The following is a 22,490-nucleotide window of genomic DNA, read 5'->3' as shown; positions in this document are numbered from 1 at the left end:
AATAGGAGACACGCGAAAAATAAAATGACCGCTATTTCGTGAGTCGATTTATTGCAATTTTAAGTTATTTCTATGCATATATTCAATCTTTTTTCTTATCAAATCAATTACTAAGGAACCCACAGAAACACTCCCAAAAACTTTTATTCGAATGGGTTTAGCTTTTCCTTCCTATAAGCTTAACAAGTGAGAGCGCGCACCTTACGCCTAAAAAAAGTGCACGCATACAACACAGCTGTTCGCGGCCCTCTGACAGTTTCGACCGTCGTATTACTCTCAGTTTAATTACTAAAATATTGGTTATTACTTTATTGAAGAGATTACAGATTTTTTTCATATGTATAATTAGAATAAAAAATAATAGAATTCCTTATTATTTGCGCCAGAAACAAAACTAACGAAATAACGTACTAACACGAACTTGGGGCCGTTTACCTTACATATAATATTACTGGATTTGGACCAGTGTGCTTTTGAATACTATATCTCTGGCCTACTATATAGGCTAGTCTATTAGTATCCCGCCTCCTGGAAGGCAGTCTACAGACTTCTTAGTCATATATTCACAGTAGCGCTAAGTGTGTGGACCTAGTTTTCCAACACTTGACTGCATGAGATTATATTGAACATTTTTTCAGGTCTCGGGCAAGAAGGGTACCTAGATAGGTTGAGGTCCTTAACTTGTGGATTTGGTAAGAGCAAGACACAGACGGGGTGTAAATTAATTAATCCACCATGTTTCAAGAGATTCAAGTGCATTGATGCCTTTAGGTTACACTGTACAGACAGACTAACACTTTCCATACTATGAAGTATTTGAACAAATTAAATTATTTTTCAGAAAATATTTTAATTTGTTTTTATCAAGTAGAAACACTACTATATAAATTATAAACTGAAATAAATGTCATATACTAAGAAAAAGTGACCAAGGCCTCCAGTGCCCCAGGCTGGAATCGAACCAGCGTCCTCTGCTATCGCGGCAGGTGCCTGAACCACTCGGCCACCGGGCCACAGCGACATTAGTCAAATTTTCCAAGTATATGCACTTCCTACTGAAGGCTTGTGGCGCCCCCTGGCCATCTCTAAGGTAGAACAGTATGGTTCGAACCTTCTATCTGGATCATTCTCATGATGATACCGAGCTAGCGAGAGAGATGGCGCTGCCGCGATAGCAGAGGACGCTGGTTCGATTCCAGCCTGGGGCACTGGAGGCCTTGGTCACTTTTTCTTAGTATATGACATTTATTTCAGTTTATAATTTATATAGTAGTGTTTCTACTTGATAAAAACAAATTAAAATATTTTCTGAAAAATAATTTAATTTGTTCAAATACTTCATAGTATTGATTGGCAGCGCCATCTCTCTCGCTAGCTCGGTATCATCATGAGAATGATCCAGATAGAAGGTTCGAACCATACTGTTCTACCTTAGAGATGGCCAGGGGGCGCCACAAGCCTTCAGTAGGAAGTGCATATACTTGGAAAATTTGACTAATGTCGCTGTGGCCCGGTGGCCGAGTGGTTCAGGCACCTGCCGCGATAGCAGAGGACGCTGGTTCGATTCCAGCCTGGGGCACTGGAGGCCTTGGTCACTTTTTCTTAGTATATGACATTTATTTCAGTTTATAATTTATATAGTAGTGTTTCTACTTGATAAAAACAAATTAAAATATTTTCTGAAAAATAATTTAATTTGTTCAAATACTTCATAGTATTGATTGGCAGCGCCATCTCTCTCGCTAGCTCGGTATCATCATGAGAATGATCCAGATAGAAGGTTCGAACCATACTGTTCTACCTTAGAGATGGCCAGGGGGCGCCACAAGCCTTCAGTAGGAAGTGCATATACTTGGAAAATTTGACTAATGTCGCTGTGGCCCGGTGGCCGAGTGGTTCAGGCACCTGCCGCGATAGCAGAGGACGCTGGTTCGATTCCAGCCTGGGGCACTGGAGGCCTTGGTCACTTTTTCTTAGTATATGACATTTATTTCAGTTTATAGACTAACACTTTGGCAGAGTTTTGCCAACATATAATAAATGACTGCATTTGTTTGGGTGTACATGTTCCACACCAAAGACATATTTATATATTTCAATCCATTTTTGAAAGGTTGGCGTTTCAAAATAGCTTCGCCTATTCGCAAGGCGTGCTCCTGTTTCTCTATTTTATTGTGCAAAGCGAACAGTATCACAATGCTATAATTTTGTATAAATTGAGAACTAGAGGGTCATGCCCTAGACGTGACCGCCCAGAAGTTGTGCTAGAACCGTTCGTGCAAACCATTCAGTCACTGTTTTTAAAAACCTTTTGTAGTGGGTACATTCCACGGTCTTATATTTGTTAAATGTGTAGTATCAAACTATGACAAGTCATGATAAGTGAATTAAGTGATAACAGTATCTGGTCCGTGCATAGAAGCACTTGCCCTTGAGGTTAGGGCATGGGTAGTTTAAAATAAACTTAATCCGTGCATAGGAGCACTTACGATACAGGTGGTTTAAAACTTCCAGGGTCACAATACAGACACAACGGTGTAAAATACATAATTCATAAACGCCCGTTAGGCCAGTTTTGTATATTTTATTTCAAACATGCTTGTGCAGCACCGCCAGCACATGATAATTTCCCATACCATGGCAGTCAGGGATATAATAATTAAATAGGTAGGTAACCTTGGTCATATCGTGTACATAGGTAGGTACTCGTAAACATGTTAACTGAAAGACTAGTGCTCTCGAGGCAAATATAATTTATGAAACTGTGAGCTGCTCTTACATTGGGATCATATGTATTTATTTCTAGTCTGCCTTAGCAGGCCTAGACTTCAAAGGTTTTTAGATTTTTCATAGGGCCGTTAAACGGACCTTTTGTACACCTTGAGCAGGCTGTTTGTTTCACACTATGAGTCATATATTAGGTCATTACCTATGAAATTGGCGTTTTGTTCGGAGAATTTCAACGAAACACGAATTTCCATACAATTAATTTTGCGGATATTTTTTTGATGGCTAATTCAAACCAAACAAAATTTTTCCAGTAATTTTTGACACCTTTAAGGTATGTTTTCAATATCTCCATTTCTTGAAAATTGGTACCATTAGAAAAATATAAGTAATTTTAATACTCGAACCGACAGCACATGAAAAGACCTATTTTCAAGGCTTAATTCTGAACACTTAACAATAAAAAATAACAATTAATTGCTGTCAAGCAGTTTGGCGAAATCATATTGTAGTTTTATTGTAATTGTGTATGTACTTTTGTAAAAAAAAAAAAACTAGGATCAGACTTATATCTATGAACAAAAACGCCAATTTCATAGGTAAGGACCCAATATATCGTAAACGTAGCTTATTTCAGAATGGAATCGTAAGCTCTGTCGTGTAGTGAGCTTACCGAGCCTGATTTAATTAGAGTCCACAGATTATCTGGACCTTGGAGGACTGCCCACTCCTTATTCTAATTATCAATATTCTGCCTGGGCTTATAGTCGAAATTAGGCGACTAAATCTCTTAGTATTATCTACGCCGCCCAAGTTATGAGGCTTAGCGTCTCCAGACCACAATTTTATATATTAGGGTGCAAAGATTTTTTCATCTTTAAAATAAAAATGAGTCGAGATAGGCCTGGAATCTTAGGTTATTTTTTACCTTTTATGATTTTAGAAATGTTATGTAAATAGTAAGTAGTTTTCACTTTTACCACAGTTAATTAGCCCAATTTTGGGTTTAGCCAATAGGGTGCTCGGGACCCTTAGAATAGATTGGTAAACACAAATGAAAACTCTAATAACGAAGCCTTGCCTATTTCGACTGATTTTTACCCAAAACATTATTTTTAAACCCTTTTTACTTTCTCTAAAAGGAGATATTTACAAATTCATCTTTGTAATATTTTTCTGATTGTGGCCTACTCGCTCGCTTGTGTTATGACTTATGACCATATCATTTATATTTCTGTGAATATGTCTGACATGCCTTGCGCAGGCTTACATAGGTTATAATATCATCATCAATAACTTGACGTCAGTTTGTGAACGAATCAAAGATTCTTTGGCACACCTTACGCAGGTGGAAACATGGCAGCCTTGCGCAGGCTTTGATAGGTACATAATATATTGGTTTCATCACAAATAACATGACGTTAGTTTGTGAACGAATAAAAGATTCTCTTAGGCACACCTCACGCAGGTGGAACCATAACAGACGTAGGTTTAAGAATATCATTCAAATCAAATACCCTGTGGGTAATATTCCCTTAGTTGCGGGTTCCTTGCTCGACAAGGTGAAAGGCTTTAAGCAGGCTTTAACAGGCACTATTAGAAAGTGTCATTCACGGTGACGCGCAGATTTGCCAAAACTAAACTTTAACTCCACAGTTAACTAATATAATTTGACAATATGAACCAAACCATGCGTCTTCGTCAATGAATCAATCTAAAGATTCCCGGATCGTTAATGCCCTTCCAAATCACAGGCTTCCGATTTTTTTTTTGAAACGTTTACAAGTGTACTATTTATGTAGGTAGGTAGGTAGGCTTAAGAATTGACCCTCTTGTATGTAGTTACGTATAGAATTAATAATCAAGTTATTCAAGTCCAAAATAACACAAGCACATGTAGCAACTACATGCAAGAGTTCTTTCCTTAACCTTTTAAGCTGTAAGTACCTGCTAAGTTATTTATTTAAGTAGATAGGTACCTACATTTTAACCATTTGTTTTTTTTTTTTTTTCAAAATCAAAGATCTAAGTAGTTGGAGAGATATAAGTTGGTAGATAAAGAGTGAAATACTTCACGATTTCGCATGTCATTCTTGCGCAGAGCCATGCCAATCTCTCTCTGTCTAGTCAGATTTAAGTTTATGTTGTTTGCGATGTAGGTTTGTTCGTTACTTTGTGTCCCTCAGACAGAGCGGAAATAGAAGCCCCGCGAAGCGGGGCTTCGTCGACTCCTAAGCGGGTACACGTTATTTATCAGCATTTTATTACCAAAAAATGAATTTTGCAATAAATATTATATTAATCCGGAACGGGATAAAAAGACAAATTGCTGATAGATACTTTGACAGATAAAACCTACACGTCTATAAGCTTCTACCTTCATACGTAGGTTCTACGTAACACGTATTAACTATCCGATCCTTTCGTATTCGAAAACACAAATCACTTGAAAACTGAAGGGTATGCCTCCACACATCACCATTTAAGTATTATAATTTCAACCGGTATTATACACACAAAGATTTAAACTAACAAGACTCGGAAGAGACTTAATGTAGGTATAAAATTAAATTATAATGGTGACATGTGCACGCTTTACCAGCTTGATGTGTTTTCTAACATGTGTTTTAGTATTTTCATTGGCATAGCCACAGTGCGCGCAGGCAGCCTTTGAAAACACTTGCACATCACTATTCCGGATCGTTTTTATTTGCTAGATAGTTTAACGGACAACTAAATTTAAATATTTATTTCGAAACGGCAAAAGCCGTTAGAAACTGTTTTTCAATATAGTCAGCTAAACTGGGGCACAAATTCAAAAACTCACCAGCAGTTTAGCTTCACGACCTTCCAGATGGAAAAACAGCAAGCGAATGACTTTAAAATTTGCCTTGTGTAACTGTCAAAAGCAAAACTGCTGTGGTGGGAGTGTGTGAGAGAGAGAGACGTATATGCTAGAAAAGGACAATGCGACCTACAAACGGTGTTGCCACTCTCAATATTATTCTTAGGTTTCGAATATCGGTACAGTTGTTTAATTTCATATAATTGATTATTATTTTATTAATACCAATATATACATAACATGTTCTGCCATGTTTGAAAACTTAGATAAGTAGGTACCTACTTATTTAAAGCCGAATATTTGGAATAGCGCTTTTTGTTCAATAAAAAACAATTTTCTTTTCTTTTTTTTAAATAAGTACCATAATCGACTTTGTTAAGAGGAAAGGGGACAACTGCTTCTCCATACAAACATAGTCCTCATTCACTCTCTAATTATTTTTACACAAATTGATGTATATTAAATTATTAACCCGTGATATAATTATTATAATTTGATTTTTTAATTATTATAAGAGATTTGAAAATTTTGCATACATTTTTTTTTACATAACTCTTATAATATTAAAAAAAGTCAAACAAAGCTATGTTTAGTATATTTCTACATCAAATTCTATAAGAATAATTTCCATAATGACAATATCCAGGGAGGAAAACGGGGACTATGTTTGTATGGAGAAGCGATCGTCCACTTTCGTCTAAACTAACAATTCGTATACCTTATTGCAAAGACATAAGGTCCACCAGTGGTCAGTTAAGACAGTCGTTTAGTTTTAGTGTCCAACCAATACCGAATATTCGTTTAGAAGTTCGCAAATTGCGGGCGTTCTGAGTCATTCTAATTACGTCTACATTGGGGTAAAAGAGAAAGATGCCCGCAACTTACGAACTTCGGTGTTCGCGGTAGGCAATCTGTTTCGGCCGAAGCGTACCAAAATCGAAACCTAGATAGACACTATTAATTTTGGTCCCTAAATTCAATTTTGCTTTCCATGAAGAACTTTTAGTATCAAATTTAGAGGTAGAGCATTTGGTGACCTTGTCATACCTACATTATACAATTAGGTACATACCATCAGTTCTTTTAAATTAGGACAGTTCTGGGTGATAGTTTTCAAGCTGTTCTCGTTAAGGCAATCCAATATAATCCTGACGATGCCTGGGCCCAACTCCGTGATTTTAGTTTGGAAATTTCGCAAATCTCCATGGTCAAATGGCGTGGAGCGACTACCACGCTCGTCATTGGTGCTTACTAAGCCGAGGAGACGGGGCACAAAATGTAACCTACGCAAATAGTAGTGTTCGAAGCAATAATGTGAACCTGAAATAGATAAACATTTACACACATTATTCAAAACAAATGAAGGTTTGGTAGAGGTCTGCCAGTGCTGCTCTATAGACCGACCGCTTAAATGAGTGCTGGCCTGCGCGGTACGGGGGCGACGGGGTAGGACGACTGAGGGTGGTGGGGAAGGTGCGGGCGCCATACGCCTGCTGCACACTACACTTTGTGAGGGCTCATTTAAGCGGTCGGTCTATAGTCTATTTAGGATTACATTTTATAGAAAATTGACACTCAGTTCCACATTTAATGTTTTTGCTTTGCTCTAACAAGGCATCTTCAGGATGTAAAGATGAAGGTGGTACATACTCCCATTGTTACAAAAGCTTTTTTAGCACTTGTAATAACTGGGTATTATCTTCTTATATTATGATATTTTATAACACCACTGACAGCACTGGCATATTTTTACTTAGGTATATTATTATATTATATAGCCTTTTTTTCCACAATTTACATTTTTCATTTCAAATTAAATATATTTCTTTTAATTTTTTGTGGTCCCTGTTTGGGTAAAGGCCTCCTCCAAGCTTTTGCCATGTTAATCTATTTTGAGCGGTATCCATCCAGTCCCTTCCCGCTGCCTCCACAATGTCGTCAGCCCATCTTTTTCGTGGTTTTCCTGCCTTTATCTTTCCCGTGGGGCCTGGCCATCTGGTTGCATGGAGAGTCCATCTCTTGTCTCGGTATCTCGCCAAATGTCCTGCCCATTTCCATTTCTGGGATAGTGCATGTTGAAGAGCATCTGTTAGCTTAGTTTTCTTCCTTATTTCTTCATTTCTTGTTTTCTGGATTCTCCTTAACTTCAAGATGCTCCTTTCCATTGCGTGTTGGCAAGCGAGAATTTTGCTCTTTACCCTCTTGGTGTACACCCATGTTTGGCTCGAATAAGTGAGGCTAGGTAGGATGCAGGAGTCCATTATTATTTTCTTAAGTTTCAAACTGTAGTTGCCTTTTAGAATTTCTTTTTGAGCCCAATATTTAGTCCACGCTACGTTAATTCTTCTGTCTATTTCGTTTTCGTTACTATTTTTGTTAAAGGATATGAGTTTTCCCAAATATATGTATTCTTGAACGTAATCTATTTTTCTTTCTTCTATTTTTATTGGTTGCTGGTAGCCATTAGTCATCACTTTTGTTTTTGTGGCATTCATCTGTAGTCCTATTTTCTGACTTTCTGTGTTTAGGGTTTGCAGCATATTTTTTATTCCCAAAGCTGTTTCATTAAAAAGGACTATATCGTCTGCAAATCTCAAGTGCGTGAGTCTTCTATTTTTCACCCACAGCCCCTCATTTTTCCAGTCTATATTCTGGAAAATATCTTCTAAAACAGCTATAAATAATTTGGGTGAAAGAGGGTCACCTTGCCTCAAACCGCGTCCTATTATAATTTCATCTCCCTCTCGTTCAAGTTTGACTCTGCTCACACTTTTGAATATATATTCTTTATAACTGTTATGTACTTTTCGTTTATATTATTTTTCCTTAATGCTCTCCAGATTGACGAGTGTATTATACTGTCGAATGCTTTGGTATAGTCTACAAACGCCACATACAGCGGTTTGTTGAATTCTTTATATTTTTCTATTATTTGTTCTGTAGCCTGTATGTGATCGTTTGTAGAGTAGCCCGGTCTGAACCCTGCTTGTTCGATTGCTTGGTTTTTTTCAATATTCGGTGTTAGTCTGCTTAATAGTATTGATGCAAAAAGTTTGTATGTTGTTGAAAGCAGGCTAATGGGTCTATAGTTTCCAATGTCCAGTGGGTTGCCTTTTTTGTACAACAGTATAATGTGTGACTGACACCATTGGGTTGGAATTTGTTCTGATTCTAGTGCCATATTAAAAAGTGAAGTTAAGTGTGTAGCCAATATTGGTGCTCCAATTTTCAGACACACATTTGTTAGGTTATCAGGACTTGGGCTTTTTTCGGGCTTGAGTTTCTTTATGTGTCTCACTGTTTCCCTCTCACTTATTGCCTCGACTACTGTTCCTACTTCTACTATAGTTTTTTGTCTTCAATTTCTGTTTCTATTGATGGTTTTTTGTATAGTTCTTGATAGAAGGTAGTAGCTCGCTTGATGATGTCATCTCTTGTTTTGGTTTCACCTTGTTTGTCTGTGAGTTGTCCAATCCAGTTTTTATGAGTTGCGAGTTCTTTATAGGCACGCTTGGAACTCCTAAATGTTGTCATGTTTTTTTCAATAACTGTTCTTCTATGGTTCTCATAGTCGTGTCTTATTGCTTTGTTTGTTTGTTTGAATATTTGTTTTAGTTCTTCTCTATTTTCCTTAGATTTTAGACTTAGGTATATAGAAGATGTAAAATTTTGCATGTTTCTTGTTTTAGTTGGGAATCAAGGAAAACCAGAGACTGAAAATTAAATTATGAATATAAATGGTGAACAAAACCTTCCAAATATTCCAAAATTGCATTACGCCACTTCCTGCTAACTGTTATTGTGCCCAAAATGTCCTCAGTACTCAATTTGTCCAATATAATGCTCAGGACATCTCTGTTCAGAAATTCCAAAATGGTCGCCTCATCTGTACACATTTCAATCTGTAAATATAAGCTAAAATTAAATCAATACAGTTGTAAATAAAAATGGGTCACCTCATTTGGAAATTCTATACAAGGTGACTCCAACACAATGACTCTTGAGTGTATTTGAAGAGTCTGGGGGAAAAATGTCAAGAGTTAATTCATCATAAAATTAAAATTTGTTTTGTCATTGTATAGGTAGTTCTTATGTAGCAAATGTTGGGAAAAAATAGGTTAATATTCACACCTTCCGTTTCTGATTCAAATATAAGGTAAGGTAAGAAAATTCAAAATTCAATTTGTCATAAAATAGTCTATTATATTTTTTCCCAAGACGGAGAAATAAGAATGAATATCAGTAGGTATAATGCCAATAAAGTCTTACATCATCATTGTGGTCCACTTCACTATTGTCATCATCATCAATGCGGGCTCTTTTAGCAGCAGGTTCAGTACTTGTGTAACACATGAAATAAAATAGCAAAAATTAAAACAATAAACTTAAACATAGGTATTTGCAAGATAAATTATTTAACCACACATAATTATATTTATACAATTTTTAAAAAGATGCAAACAATAAAAACAGTAAGGGCTTTTCACTATGTGGTACTGATAACCACCAAATATAGAAAATTCTTTATGTAAAAAGACTATTAATTCCAAACTCATCCTGTTACACTCACTATAAAATAAATATATTATATGTTTTTATTCATCTAGAACTATCAGCTATCATAGTTTCTTTTGGGATGCGATGACTATATTTTTTTCAACCCGTCAACGAAGCGGCAGCTGACATAGGATGCAAAAATCAACCATATTTGCGCCTGGGCCACGGACTATCAGTTTTTTGAACTAAGCATAGGAATTGTAACTGATGGCAGCCCTATTTTAGGCTAAGTTATATTTTAAATTAAGTAAGAAATACATCTAGAATTCAGGATAAAAAAGCTTGATTATATAGAACTACTTTATTATTAAACAGGGCGTTATTTCTTAAAAGGTCGACTTACCCGGTCGGTGGTGGTTCAGACATTTTAGGGTTTTCCCCGAACCGTACTAGATACGCAGGCGCAACTTCTAAGACCACGGAAATAAGTAAATTACAAAACCTTAAATCTTAGAGTGGATGGTAGCGAATCTATCGTTTATCTTCAGTTACTAATTTTAAACTTGATCATTAATTATTTATTTTAATAAGCGAGGGACTTCTCCAGCTATGCACAAAATACAAATACATGTAAATTTGTAAACCATCACAGAAACAAAAATATGCAAGTGGCGAATGTCAAAATCGAATGCCGCCAATGCTGTAGGGCTACCGCCAATACCGAAAATCGTCAATTGCGGGCATTTTTCTCTGTCACTCTAATTACGCCTTCATTGGAGTAAAAGAGTAAGATCCCCGCAATTTGCGAATTTCGGTTTTCGCGGTAGCCCCTCTTGGATTCGGACTAATCGGACTGCACATTTGACATCTCTCAGCCGTATTTTCATAACTTATTTCCAACGATTTAGTAAAAACGGTTAAATCTTGTTCTCAAACAGTAACCATAGACAGTTTTTTATTTCTATTTTAGTCATACCCCTAACACACTACCGCACCGCACCACAGCCCTGGTGGGTACGGTAGTGTGATATGGCTATTAGTGTTGTGTGGTCTTTTGTCTATTGTTGTCAATGTTGTCTATACTCGTTTGATGGCTGCGAAATCAACAATTTATATTTTCCTTCTTTGTTTGTAAATTTGTGTAAAAATTGATAAGTGTTAATTGTTTCGTGTAAATAACATTACCAGTGATATTTTACGACGATGTCTTCTATGGATTTTGATCTCTAGCACAAAATAGTGTGTTCAGTTTTTGTAGGACAAGTGAAGTGAAGTGGACGCGATCTTGCTTGGCCCAACTCATAACAAGCTAAAAATACTTTTGCTTCGTTATATAGCGATTTGTAAACTAAACTTTCTTTTCTTATTTGTGATGTACCCGCATTCCATCAGCTCTAAAGAAGAACAGAAGACGAATCTGATTCCGAGTGTGAAGCTTCTTCATTCCAAAAGAAAAGGAATATTCATACACCCTTCGGCTATGTACAGAAGTAGTGCACCCAGCTGCACGAATAATTTTACAGTTTCAATAGCAAGAAGTTTGTGTGGGTAAAGTCTTGTTGCGTAGTTAATAGAGAAACTGAAAAAATGAAACTCTTGGAGAGTGGTCGTCTGGAGGCGTTGAGCAGCGCCCTGTCGATCCTGAACGGTGATAGCGCTGTTCAGAGCCGCGTAGAGAGCTACAGTTGCAAGATGGCTGGGACTGAGAAAGCTTTCTACAAGCGATTCACTGCTGATGGAGAGACCTCCCGTGACCTACAAGCCCTGTCTCCACCTGAAGGGGTCATGTATAGGTATCTCTTCCGGATTATTTTGTTTATAAAGGAAATGTTTCAGGGTTGACATGAATTGGTATTGCAATACACTCAAAAGTAATAAAAATAGGTTGTGTTTTATTAAATTGTCAGTATAGAGCGACCTGTTTTCATTGCTCTTGAGAGTATTAAATGTAATTAATATAACCATTAAAAAAACAATTTTATAATTATCTTGCACACTCAGTACTAAAATTAAACAGTGTAAAAACTTAATTTTTATTATTGGTTGTGTTGTGTTAATGAGCCTTATCTGACTGCTATCTGTTTGTATTCAAAGTGAAGTTTCTTGAACCTGTTATGAGTAAAACTATTTTGATTGTTTGTTGTTTATTATATTCGAGAATAGTCACAGAAGTAGAAAACATGGAATTTTTCTAACATAGGCTTTTAAATAGTCATATGTAATGTAATTTCTAATAGTTTCTAATTTATAATTTACCACAGATGCAGAGTGCACCATGCTAAGAACCTGCTGTTTAACTGTTACAATAAATTATTAATTAAATATCACAAATAAAATACAAATTACTAATAAAATAACACAAAATATTAATAAGAATATTAAAAACGTGTACTTTTTATTTTTTAAGATTTCTAAATTATTTAAAATAGAGCAAAATGTAATCTACTTATCTCTTATACTTTGATTTTTTTGAATAATAATCCAAAATACACATAATTAAAAAAAAAGTACAATAACACTAGATTTATTTGTAGGTATAAATTTGGTGTGCTACACTGCTACACAGATTATAAATGTGAGATAATTAAATTGAGTATTGTTCTGTAATGTTGCAGTCGGAGCTTGTCTGGGGATGAGGATGGTGTGCTGTGCGACACCATCTCACGGAAGACACTCTTCTATTTAATTGCAACACTGAATTCTGCCTTTCCAGATTATGATTTTTCAATGGCAAAGGTAACTAGCAATTTCATAGTTATATCTAGATGTAGTGTAGGGACGCACAGCCTGAAGCTGGTGGGCTGTCAATAACATGTCCCGGCAGCATTCCCAAACCATCCTCCTCAAATCCTTCTAATTCCAAAAAAAATTGGAGATAGCAAATTGTGTTATGTTTATCTCCCAATCAGCTGTTACGGCGTGGCTCACTCCGCGATTGCGTCGCGTCGCAACAAGTAGCTACAAGTAAAGTGTCATTCTATGGAACTTGCTAACTATGTAAACAAACCGCCATATTGAAATTGTCAAAGAATGATGAATTTACTAGTGACTTTTGTTTACATAGTTAGCAAGTTCCATAGAATGACACTTTACATCCGTCCCACACCAATTTTGGTGGCTAGCCATAAGCCGCGCGTGGCGCTTGCGCTACCTAGCAGTCATACTGTCCTAATCGTAACAGACGCGTTTTGTTAGAGTGTTTTTACTATTATTTATTCTGTGCTGTTACATGAATTTGAACCCTATAAATAAGATGATAAAATTTATTTTTAAAGGGGCTTATGATGAAGTCAGTATATAATCACTGCATAAAATAAACAATACCTTTTGTTTAAAAGATAAGGGTTTTTTCAACTGACATTGTTTTAATAAATACAAGCTCTTTTTTTAAGTAACACACTTTCTGTCCCAAATACAATTTTCTCCTAAAGTCTCTATCAATATTTTGTATGCCTATAACCTGCAAGATTGTAGATTTTTAGATACCTAAATGTATTCTTGGAGTTGTCAATAAGAGAATGTTTATTATGAACAGAGCAGTGAGTTCAGTGCGGAGCCGTCGCTGAGCTGGGTGCAGGGCGCGGTGGACGGCGCGCTGTCGCCGGTGGGCGGCGCGCGCTGGCGCGGGCTGCGCGCGGCGCTGTGGGCCGCCGTCGACGAGGAAGTGGCACTGCCCGAATGCCGCATCTACAGCTACAGCCCCGACCTGGCCAGCGACCCCTTCGGCGAGCCCGGCTGCCTCTGGGTCTTCAACTACTTCTTCTATAACAAGAAGCTCAAACGGATTGTTTTTTTCACTTGCAGAGCTATGAGGTTTGTGAATTGTATGATAACATTAATTACTATCACTTGCTTAGTATTTTTAACCTAGAGGGGAAAATTCATGGTATATTAGGGAAAATTTCATTCAACCTTGTTCCGGCATTGTTCCATTTATCGACCACACAACATGCTAAGTACGTATGGGTATCAGAGGGCCTACTGCAAATATCGTAATTTCGTTATAAAATGTCTACACTACACACTTTCACAAGGTTACTCGGGAAATTGGTCACCAAAAGTAGATAACCATTATGAATACAAACCTTTTATTTAAAAAAAACCGTCTCTATTGAAGCGACCTGAAAGAATATATGGCATTTATTTTAAGACCTATAGGATAAAATGCTAAAATGTCTCAACTTAATGGCTCCTCTACACGAATGGCCAACGCCGGCCAATCCAAGGGACGCACTTATGCATTAGAGGGAGCAAGTGATATTGCTATCTCAGTCTACCGCATGGCTGCGTCCCTTGGATTGGCCGGCGTTGGCCATTCGGGTAGAGGAGCCATAAGCAAACCAAGTAGAAGTTGAGTTCTATACCTAGATAGATGCCTCGCCATTGGTCACTTTGCCAGTTAGAAGACATAACATGCCTCCGCTTGAAGTAATGTAGTCATCAGCATTATTTATATATACAATTTTCTTTCACAGCCCAGTTTGCGCGGTCGACTCTGGCGTTGATTTTGCTATGGACGAAGATGAGGAGTATAATTAAATAATGATTTTCAAAGTTGTTCAATGTCAATAAGTAAGATGTGCACCTCTTAAATGTATAACTCCTACTTTAAAGATTAACAATATTATTAACGTTACACTTAATTTTATCATCACATGGGCAATTATTTTTGCAATGGATTGGTCTACACTTAAAAATTAATTGCTTATTTTACTCATAAGTTAATTGTAACAATACATGTTGACTTAACTCATAAGTTCGTTCAACATTTTGAGGTTGACTTTGAGGATTCAACGAAATATAGAAGTAATTTCGGTGTACAGTCAGCAGCAGAAGTTGCTAAGCGGGCCAGGTGTTCAAAATGATTTTGACGCGACTTTATTATTAAGAGAATAAGAGTGTGTCAATGTAATTTTGACCACCTCGCCCGGTTAGCAACTTCTGCTGCTGACTGTACTTTGAAGGTGGAATAATATAGTGATGGTATTTTGTAGAAAAGGTTGTAGCAGTAGCTTTATTTTCCGGAATCTTTTATCATACTGTCAAAATTGTAATGTTTTTATAAATGTGATGTAAGATTTAATATAAGGGTCAATTAGATACACACTTGCTATGGGGCCCGAAGCATGAGTATTTTTCCGTGTCACCAATATTTTTAAAGATTTTCTGGTATTTCGTGAAACGGAAAACTACTCTTGCTCGGGCCCGTTCAAGTGTGGATCTAATTGGCCCTATAGCTTTATGTTTTTATTTTAATTATACTTTATCATTATTTTTAGCATATATAAATCTCCAAATATTTCAGTTTGCCGGTCTTCACGCGAATGCGGTTACCGCGGTGCGAGCGGGACATCGCTATGACATGCATAGCGGTGTGATAGCGCGTCACTGTTCTTTTTCTTTGTAACCCCTTTCTGTCCGCGCCAAACGCTATAAGCCTCGTGAGCCCTAAGACGGTATTTAGTGACCCCAGGGGACCATCGCGAATATTAATATACATCGATTATGTTTCTATCGCTCGCTTTGGTGAAGAAATGCAAGGAAAAACTCATAGTCGAGTTTTGTAAACACATAGGTTGTGGGCTCCCGTGGCTTGGATAAGTACGTACTTACGTTAGATTTAGAGGCAGCACATTTATTTTTGTCTCACTAACATATAACTGCATACTTGCAGGCTTATTCGGTCAGCGAGTGGCGCATATACATTTCAACTAAATGTGTTATCGAAATCGAAATATTTTGAATATGTATATTTGTATTATCTTTTCTCAAGCATGCACGGAACTACTTACCGTAGTTTTTCAACTCCCTAATCAGTCATTTTGAAATGAATGAGTGTTGATGTCTGCAATGGATTTTATAAAGATTTAATTGGACAGGAGTTATAATTTTCATTGTTATTTTCCGTGTATTTTTCGAGAAAAGCACAACATACCTCGACAGGAGCAGGGATTGCTTGACTAGGTATAATTAGGTAATTTTCTTCCAGGATCTTGCACCACCGTTACCTTAGTTTTCGTACTCTTCAAGCAATTCCTACTCCCCGGCCGTTGCAAGCATTGGTGTTGGTTGCCGCATTTAATAGAGTGGCATTTCTTATTCTTCTTTTGCAATTACATTGCTTACACCTATTTTGGTTTTCCCTTTAGTCACTCTTAATTCAGATTTACAGAAAATTAATGAATTTTAGGAGTAATCAAATTTATTTAGGTATAGTTACAGATATTCTGGTATAGGGTGTAGACCGTAGATTTAGGTGTGACATGTAAAATATAAATAAAAAAGCTGAGTTAAGATCTCAACGTTTCGTACCAAAATAATATTTAATGTCAAATTTCGGAACAAATAGATATAACTACTACTTGGAAGTAGTAGGTACTTACTGTCGTGTCCTTACAGTATAATCAAGTTAAAAATCTCAAAATAATTAGCGACAACCAAAAATGGTGGTTTTTTTGTGAGATTTTATACTTGACTACATTTCGGTGTTAAAAACTTATTTTGGCTTTGGGATGTGCGTGGTGCTTTAATTAGAATTGATCTAACTTCTACATCTTGTACAATAAATGTGTCCTTATTTTATTTGTACTTTAAAAACCTAAATTTCACGCCATAAAAAAAACATATAATAACAAACATATACACCGTGTTTTTTTTTTATTTCCGTTAATTTCAAGGGTGCATTCCTGAGCTTAAATCAAGTAACTTTCTCAAAGACACCGATGTTCTAATTAAGTCCATTTCGGAGATAATCCATAATTTATTTTTTTCCTATAAGGCCTCTACAAGCGTGTACACTTGCCTTAGGGCCGGCTTACATATTGATTAGTGTTTAGAATGAGTTCATACATTTGCTACTAAACTTAAGTACAATCTCGGTCGATTGATGTACGAAATGACATTGATATGTCACAGATTTCAATTGTTTGGTTGAGTTAAATGTAATGCCCGTATTACAACAACGCTATATGCTACATTTAATTACTTTTTAAACAAAAAAAAAAAAAACAAAATAAGAAAACAAAAAAAAAAATTTTTTTTGAAAATTAACTATGCCATTTAGTTCTTATTAACGTACTTAACTATACCCCGAAGTTAACGGAATTCAATAAAAACACGGTGTATAATGACAAATATGTTTTTTTTTTCTTATTCTTAAAAGCCATTGTTTTTGCCTTAAAATGACTCAAGAACATGTTCATACTTATTTCTGTGAAGTGTTTTGTTTTTGTATGCGAGCGAGACTTGGCTTATGATTTGAAGTATTAGCGTAATGTCGAAAGCGGAAACCATATTTTTAAGTCACTTAGAAATCCGCCTATATTTTAGGGCGTCACTTTCAATATTGTTAGCGACATAATTACACTGAATTATACATTTTTTTTCCAACGTTGTTTATAATTTATTCCCAACTATTGCGAATTAACCCATCATTTATTTCATTCAAAACTAAAGTATTAAAATTACCCTCCACCTACTCCTCCCAAGTCCAAACATTAGGCGCCATTCATTTATTACGTAAGACGACTTAAGCGGGACAGGTCGAACATGTCATATTTTTTCTTACAAGGGGGTACGTGGGAGAGGGTTTTCATAGTTCTTACGTAAGGGTGGTCTTGCACCTGTCCAATGTCAGTGCGTCTCACTCTCTTATTAAAGCAAAATGTGAGACGCAATACACGTTGGACAAATAAATTGGATAGGTGGAATACCAGTGGACAAGGATGCGTTTTTTTTTTTTTTATTTCTATGAAATTATGACGATATTTAAAATAATACTTCCACAAATCCACACTATAACTATACGCAATCAAACATGGTGCAGAGTTATCTTAGCCAGGCTCCAGTACCTTAGTAGGTACAAATAAATTTTCCAAAATGTTTTTTTTTTTTGAAAAATAAACACTAAAACAAAGCAAACGTGTATTCATTTTTTCCTTTAGATTCTTACGTAATAAAGGGGGGAGGGGATCGGCCTATTCTTATTTTTTCTTACATAGGGGTGGGAGGTGGTTAAAAACTGGCAAAAATGGTCTTACGTAATAAATGAATGGCGCCTACGGCGGTTATACCAAGTATACCAACCATTCTACAATAAGGCTCCTCCGAAGAGGGCTAAATTACGTAGAGTTGCTACTCTTTAAGCACCCGCCACGCCACGAACTACATTAACTGGTGGACCAGTGGGTCTAGCTAACCAGACAAACTTTTTTACCCACTACTGGGCAATGACTTCACTTTTTTACTTAAGTTTCATAAATTTTTAAAGAAGTTTTAGGGGGCTTTAAAAATTAAAGGACTTTTTTTTCAAAAATATAATGATGAACAATCAAAACAATATATTTATCGAACTATACAACAGAGATGTGGCTCTTAAAATAACTAAAAAAAAATGATAATCGAAATTATCTTTACAACTAAATAATATGTATATACATGATACAAATTTATCATTATGTACAAAACACATACACTCGATTTTGTAGGTAATCTCTACAAAGTGACGCAATCAGATTTTGTCAATTATTTATTTTGTGTACAATATCAAAGATAATAAGCGAAATTGGCATTTCGTCGCCACCTATCACCCGCATACACTTAGAAACCTATAATAGCATCTTTCCTAATCCGAGAGAACACAATTTTGACAACCTATACAAATATACTACGCAGATGAAGAGGTCAGAGAAAGTTGTTCAAAATAATTACTTTTAATCAAACCTTTAGTGGAACACAGCTGAAGTAAATGGTGCTGTACAGCGGCATATTATGTGGCAACTGAATTGTTAAATTTCGAACAATTAGAATTAACTGCAAAATGCTACTGGACCGTACAGCGCCATCCACAAGTTTTCTTTGACATTACGTCTCTTAAAATCAATAGAGTTAGACCAAGATTCCAACGATTTTGATAGCATACGCAGTGCAAGTGTTATTTGAGTCGCTTAACTTCAAACACGGGTAATTCCATCAGGCTGATTGCAATTTTGGTATTATGAAAAGGTAATAGGGTAGATATTAAGTTAAGCGACACATTTCATCATAATCATCATCAGGCAATATTAGTCCACTGCTGGACATAGCCCTCCCCTAAAGAGCCCCTTTATCCCCCATCGTAATTTCATAGAATTTTCACTGCGTGTGCTATCAATATCGTTGCAGACTTTTCTTGGTCTAACTCTACTGCCCTCATAGCGGTATCTCAAATCAAAATTTAATGCAAACATATACACATAAACAAAACAAAAAAAAATATCAAAATTCATTTGTTTTTGAGATAATTGGCTTAACGGGCTAGAATAACTTCTTTGATCTCAATTTACTTTATTAAATGGCGCTAATAACGATGCCGCGTGAATGAGGTGGAACTATAATAGAAAACTCATTAAAGTCATTAATATTAAATTATTCATCGTGTTTCATATGAGATCAAGGCATACAACTGATTTTCTTTTTCTAATAAAGTTGGACAGATATGTTTAGCGCGGCAGTGTGAAAAAGGAGCAGTCTCCTTATATCAGTATATATAGGTATATTTTTGACTCGTATATTATTGTGTCTTAGCTCTTCCCCGACCCCTTCAAATGTCTGGGAAACGACGACGATTGACAGTTTGTATGGCGCAAAAAAACTAGCCGAAATTAGGTGTAGTATGAATTTACTCAAATTATTTTTACGCCTAACACCCTAACCTGTTAAACATAAGCCATTGTTTCTGTTGTACGAGCGGTTAGCTCCCGTATTAGCCACGTGGCAAAGCAACAATGTCCTTTAAAAATCAACTGTATCGTGGAGGTTCAAGTTTATGTACATCTAACATGTTTTGTAATGTAGGACGATTGACCACCTCAATGTAGGCGAGCACTCATATTATTACATAGATTTGAACCTTAAAATCGATACGATACAGCGGCTTTTTAAACGACATTGTTGCTTTGCCACGCGCTCAAAACGGGAGCTGACCGCTCGCACAAAAGAAACAATGGCTTTTGTTTAACAGATTAGGGTCTTAGGCGTAAAAATCATTTGAGAAAATTCATACTATGGTATGTATACATATATCTTACCTATTGCACAAATCTTTATCTTTTCTTTACTGAAGTCCCTTGATTGATAAAAGATAGAGGACGTAGTGAATAATCCTTTCCTATCATATTTTCTCGGAAACGTGCGTATTTGTCATGCAACTTCAGGGCTTTCAGCTGTTTCAGGCAGCCTTAGTACTTTTTGTACAGAGACTGACTAAAAATGCATTACACGTTCGTATGTTTCCGTAAATCAGTAGTGCAATGTAGTTAACAAACATACAGTAGTCAATTTATCAATAGAAGTTGAATAATATTACTGAAGATAGTATAGAGAGAAGGCTAGTAGGACGACAGAACAGATTTGGTTGTCCGCATTTTGGTAAATTTAACTTGTTCAAGATTTTATCTTATTTTATAAAGGAAAGACCAGAAGATTGCAAAGCGTTTTCGAACAGATTTTGGACGGGATGGAGCGGTATTCGTTGCAAGTTTAGGACCTTTTCTCACTGAACTTCCTGTTTTTTGTGGGTACGGTTTTCTGCAGGATTATTAGGTGCAGTATCTCGCAAACAGAATGGTCGTGTGAACGTTACTATATGTATTGGCACGAATACTATTAAAACTGTACCCACAAAAAACGGGATGTTCAGTGGGGAAAACCCCTCACTCCGCGATCGTGATTGAAGTTTGCACGTATACATAACCCAAGTGCAATAAGGTTTTTAGGAGAAGTTGTCGTTTGAGGAAATTTTATAAGTGGATTTATGTACGCCAAAATTGATTTTAGAGTTACCGCAAGGATAAATTTTATTCGATTCAATAATAGAGCCCTTCAATTTCCTATCGTATTTCGGCTAGCTTTTCGCTCTCGATACCTTTTTTCGCGAGCTCCTCGGACCGGCCGCGTCGCGCAAACGTCCAACCGCGCACATTCGGGATCGTATAATTTTACGGAGGAGCATTCCACCATTCGGGATCGCCGCAGGCGTCGCTCACATTTCAGATTCTAAATCTGGCCATCCGAGCGCAAAATTGCAGGGTCCCGTCAGAAGCAATCAATGAATTATGTGTCCGTGCAAGTTAGCAGGTCGCCGGTGAACATCGGGCGCGGCTACACCTTGTCGTTGGCGCGCTTGTCGGGCGGCGCGGGCGGGGCGCCGGCGGGGGTGGGGTTGGGCGCGGGCGCGGGCGGGGGGGGCGCGGCGTCGGGCTGCGCGGGGCGCGCGGGCGGCGGCGGGGAGCGCAGCTTGGCGCGCGGGCGCCAGGCGTCGAGCAGCGCCTCCACGCGCTCGTCCGTGGGCCCCCAGCGCGCGAACCCCGCCGCGTTCTGCAGCCACACCACCACCGTGCCGCCGCCCCATCTGAAGTACACCTCGTTCCTGCCGGGGGGACACCGTTTAAAACATCCCATAATAATATGTACTATTTTCTGACCTCATAATCCTCATAAAAGCTTAATATTTAACCGTCGTTGTAATTGAAAATACGAATACTCCCAGAATTTCAAACGTCCGATATATACATGTTTAGAACTTTAATCGACTTGATAAACATTGAATCGCACGCCATGTCAGGTATAAGGAGCGTGCATGAACTATAAAGGGCGACACGGCAACCGTCAAATTTTTAGCGCCAGGCGTAAATGTAAAACTTATGGTTCCAATGTAGCCCACAGAATGGCAGAATCTACTATGCACAAGCATAGAGAAAAAAATACATTGAATACTCACTCCGTATACATCAGTTTTAGTACCAAAACAACTATTATTTTCGTAATCTAGCATCGAGTAGCGAAATTATCAGTACTGCTACTTGACAATAAATATTGCAACGACCAAAAAGTCGGATTATACGGAACTCTATTTTCAACTCCTTCTGATTTTAATATTAGTTGTAAATTGTTGTTGTTTAAAATATTTAAAATTGTTAAATTACAGTATTTAAGACGATTTTAGCATCTAATTCGATAGGATCTTATAAAATTGTTGTTCAATATATTTTTCGTGAGTCGCGACACTAGATAATTCTAGTATCAAGTAGCGGTACTGATAATTCCGCTACTCAATGCTAGATGTCGACTGCGAAAATAATAGTCTTTTTGGTACCAACACTGATATATGGAGTGAGCACTCTATTCTTATTATATTTCTCTATGGCACAAGAAAACGTACAAGAACGGCAGATGGCAGCACTTGCTTTGGAAATGTACATGTTTATATTTCTGATTCAAGCCACAAGGTAGACCGTCCAACGCGCACGGTCCCTATAGTTGGAATTTGCCGAGGTAATTTTTTCGGGTTGAACCTTAATCTGTTACACAAAAGGTATTGAGCGTGAGCTTCGGTAGCTAACCAGTCTAACCACCGAATGCCTAGAAAAAGCCCATTTAAAAA

General features: G+C 37.1%; 3 protein-coding genes across 4 annotated transcripts in view; 1 reads left to right on the top strand and 2 right to left on the bottom strand.

Annotated features, from left to right (window-relative positions):
- LOC134790674 (uncharacterized) overlaps nucleotides 1-10,686 on the bottom strand; it is a 37,358-nt gene extending 26,672 nt beyond the window's left edge. The window contains exons 1-4 of one of the 2 annotated variants that reach the window (XM_063761569.1): nucleotides 10,473-10,686; nucleotides 9,842-9,911; nucleotides 9,324-9,474; nucleotides 6,645-6,892 (exon numbers count right to left, since the gene is read on the bottom strand). In XM_063761569.1, the coding sequence (XP_063617639.1) occupies nucleotides 6,645-6,892; nucleotides 9,324-9,474; nucleotides 9,842-9,911; nucleotides 10,473-10,495 (492 nt within the window). In that variant the 5' untranslated portion in view covers nucleotides 10,496-10,686. The remainder of the gene's footprint in view (nucleotides 1-6,644; nucleotides 6,893-9,323; nucleotides 9,475-9,841; nucleotides 9,912-10,472) is intronic. The other variant, XM_063761570.1, reaches the window with a different exon arrangement.
- Nucleotides 10,687-11,148: 462 nt separating this feature from the next.
- LOC134790702 (repressor of RNA polymerase III transcription MAF1 homolog) lies at nucleotides 11,149-17,456 on the top strand. Its single transcript, XM_063761605.1, has 4 exons — nucleotides 11,149-11,862; nucleotides 12,685-12,805; nucleotides 13,605-13,882; nucleotides 14,545-17,456. The coding sequence occupies exons 1-4, from the start codon at nucleotides 11,657-11,659 to the stop codon at nucleotides 14,606-14,608; spliced, it is 669 nt and encodes a 222-aa protein (XP_063617675.1). The 5' UTR covers nucleotides 11,149-11,656; the 3' UTR covers nucleotides 14,609-17,456.
- Nucleotides 17,457-18,391: 935 nt separating this feature from the next.
- LOC134790667 (mRNA (2'-O-methyladenosine-N(6)-)-methyltransferase) overlaps nucleotides 18,392-22,490 on the bottom strand; it is a 30,559-nt gene continuing 26,460 nt past the window's right edge. Inside the window, exon 7 of the mRNA XM_063761556.1 lies at nucleotides 18,392-21,476. Within this exon, the coding sequence (XP_063617626.1) occupies nucleotides 21,209-21,476 (268 nt within the window). The 3' untranslated portion in view covers nucleotides 18,392-21,208. The remainder of the gene's footprint in view (nucleotides 21,477-22,490) is intronic.

Source organism: Cydia splendana, chromosome 5, assembly GCF_910591565.1.
Source record: "Cydia splendana chromosome 5, ilCydSple1.2, whole genome shotgun sequence".
Classification (NCBI taxonomy): Eukaryota; Metazoa; Arthropoda; class Insecta; order Lepidoptera; family Tortricidae; genus Cydia; species Cydia splendana.
This window is presented reverse-complemented; position numbering and strand designations above follow the sequence as displayed.

Bases quoted from the DNA above. Each gene is read 5' to 3' on its own strand.
- LOC134790702 (XM_063761605.1), top strand. From the start codon at position 11,657: ATGAAACTCTTGGAGAGTGGTCGTCTGGAGGCGTTGAGCAGCGCCCTG. The intron at 12,806-13,604 runs GTAACTAGCAAT...TATTATGAACAG, and splicing joins ATGATTTTTCAATGGCAAAG to AGCAGTGAGTTCAGTGCGGA. The intron at 13,883-14,544 runs GTTTGTGAATTG...TTTCTTTCACAG, and splicing joins TTCACTTGCAGAGCTATGAG to CCCAGTTTGCGCGGTCGACT.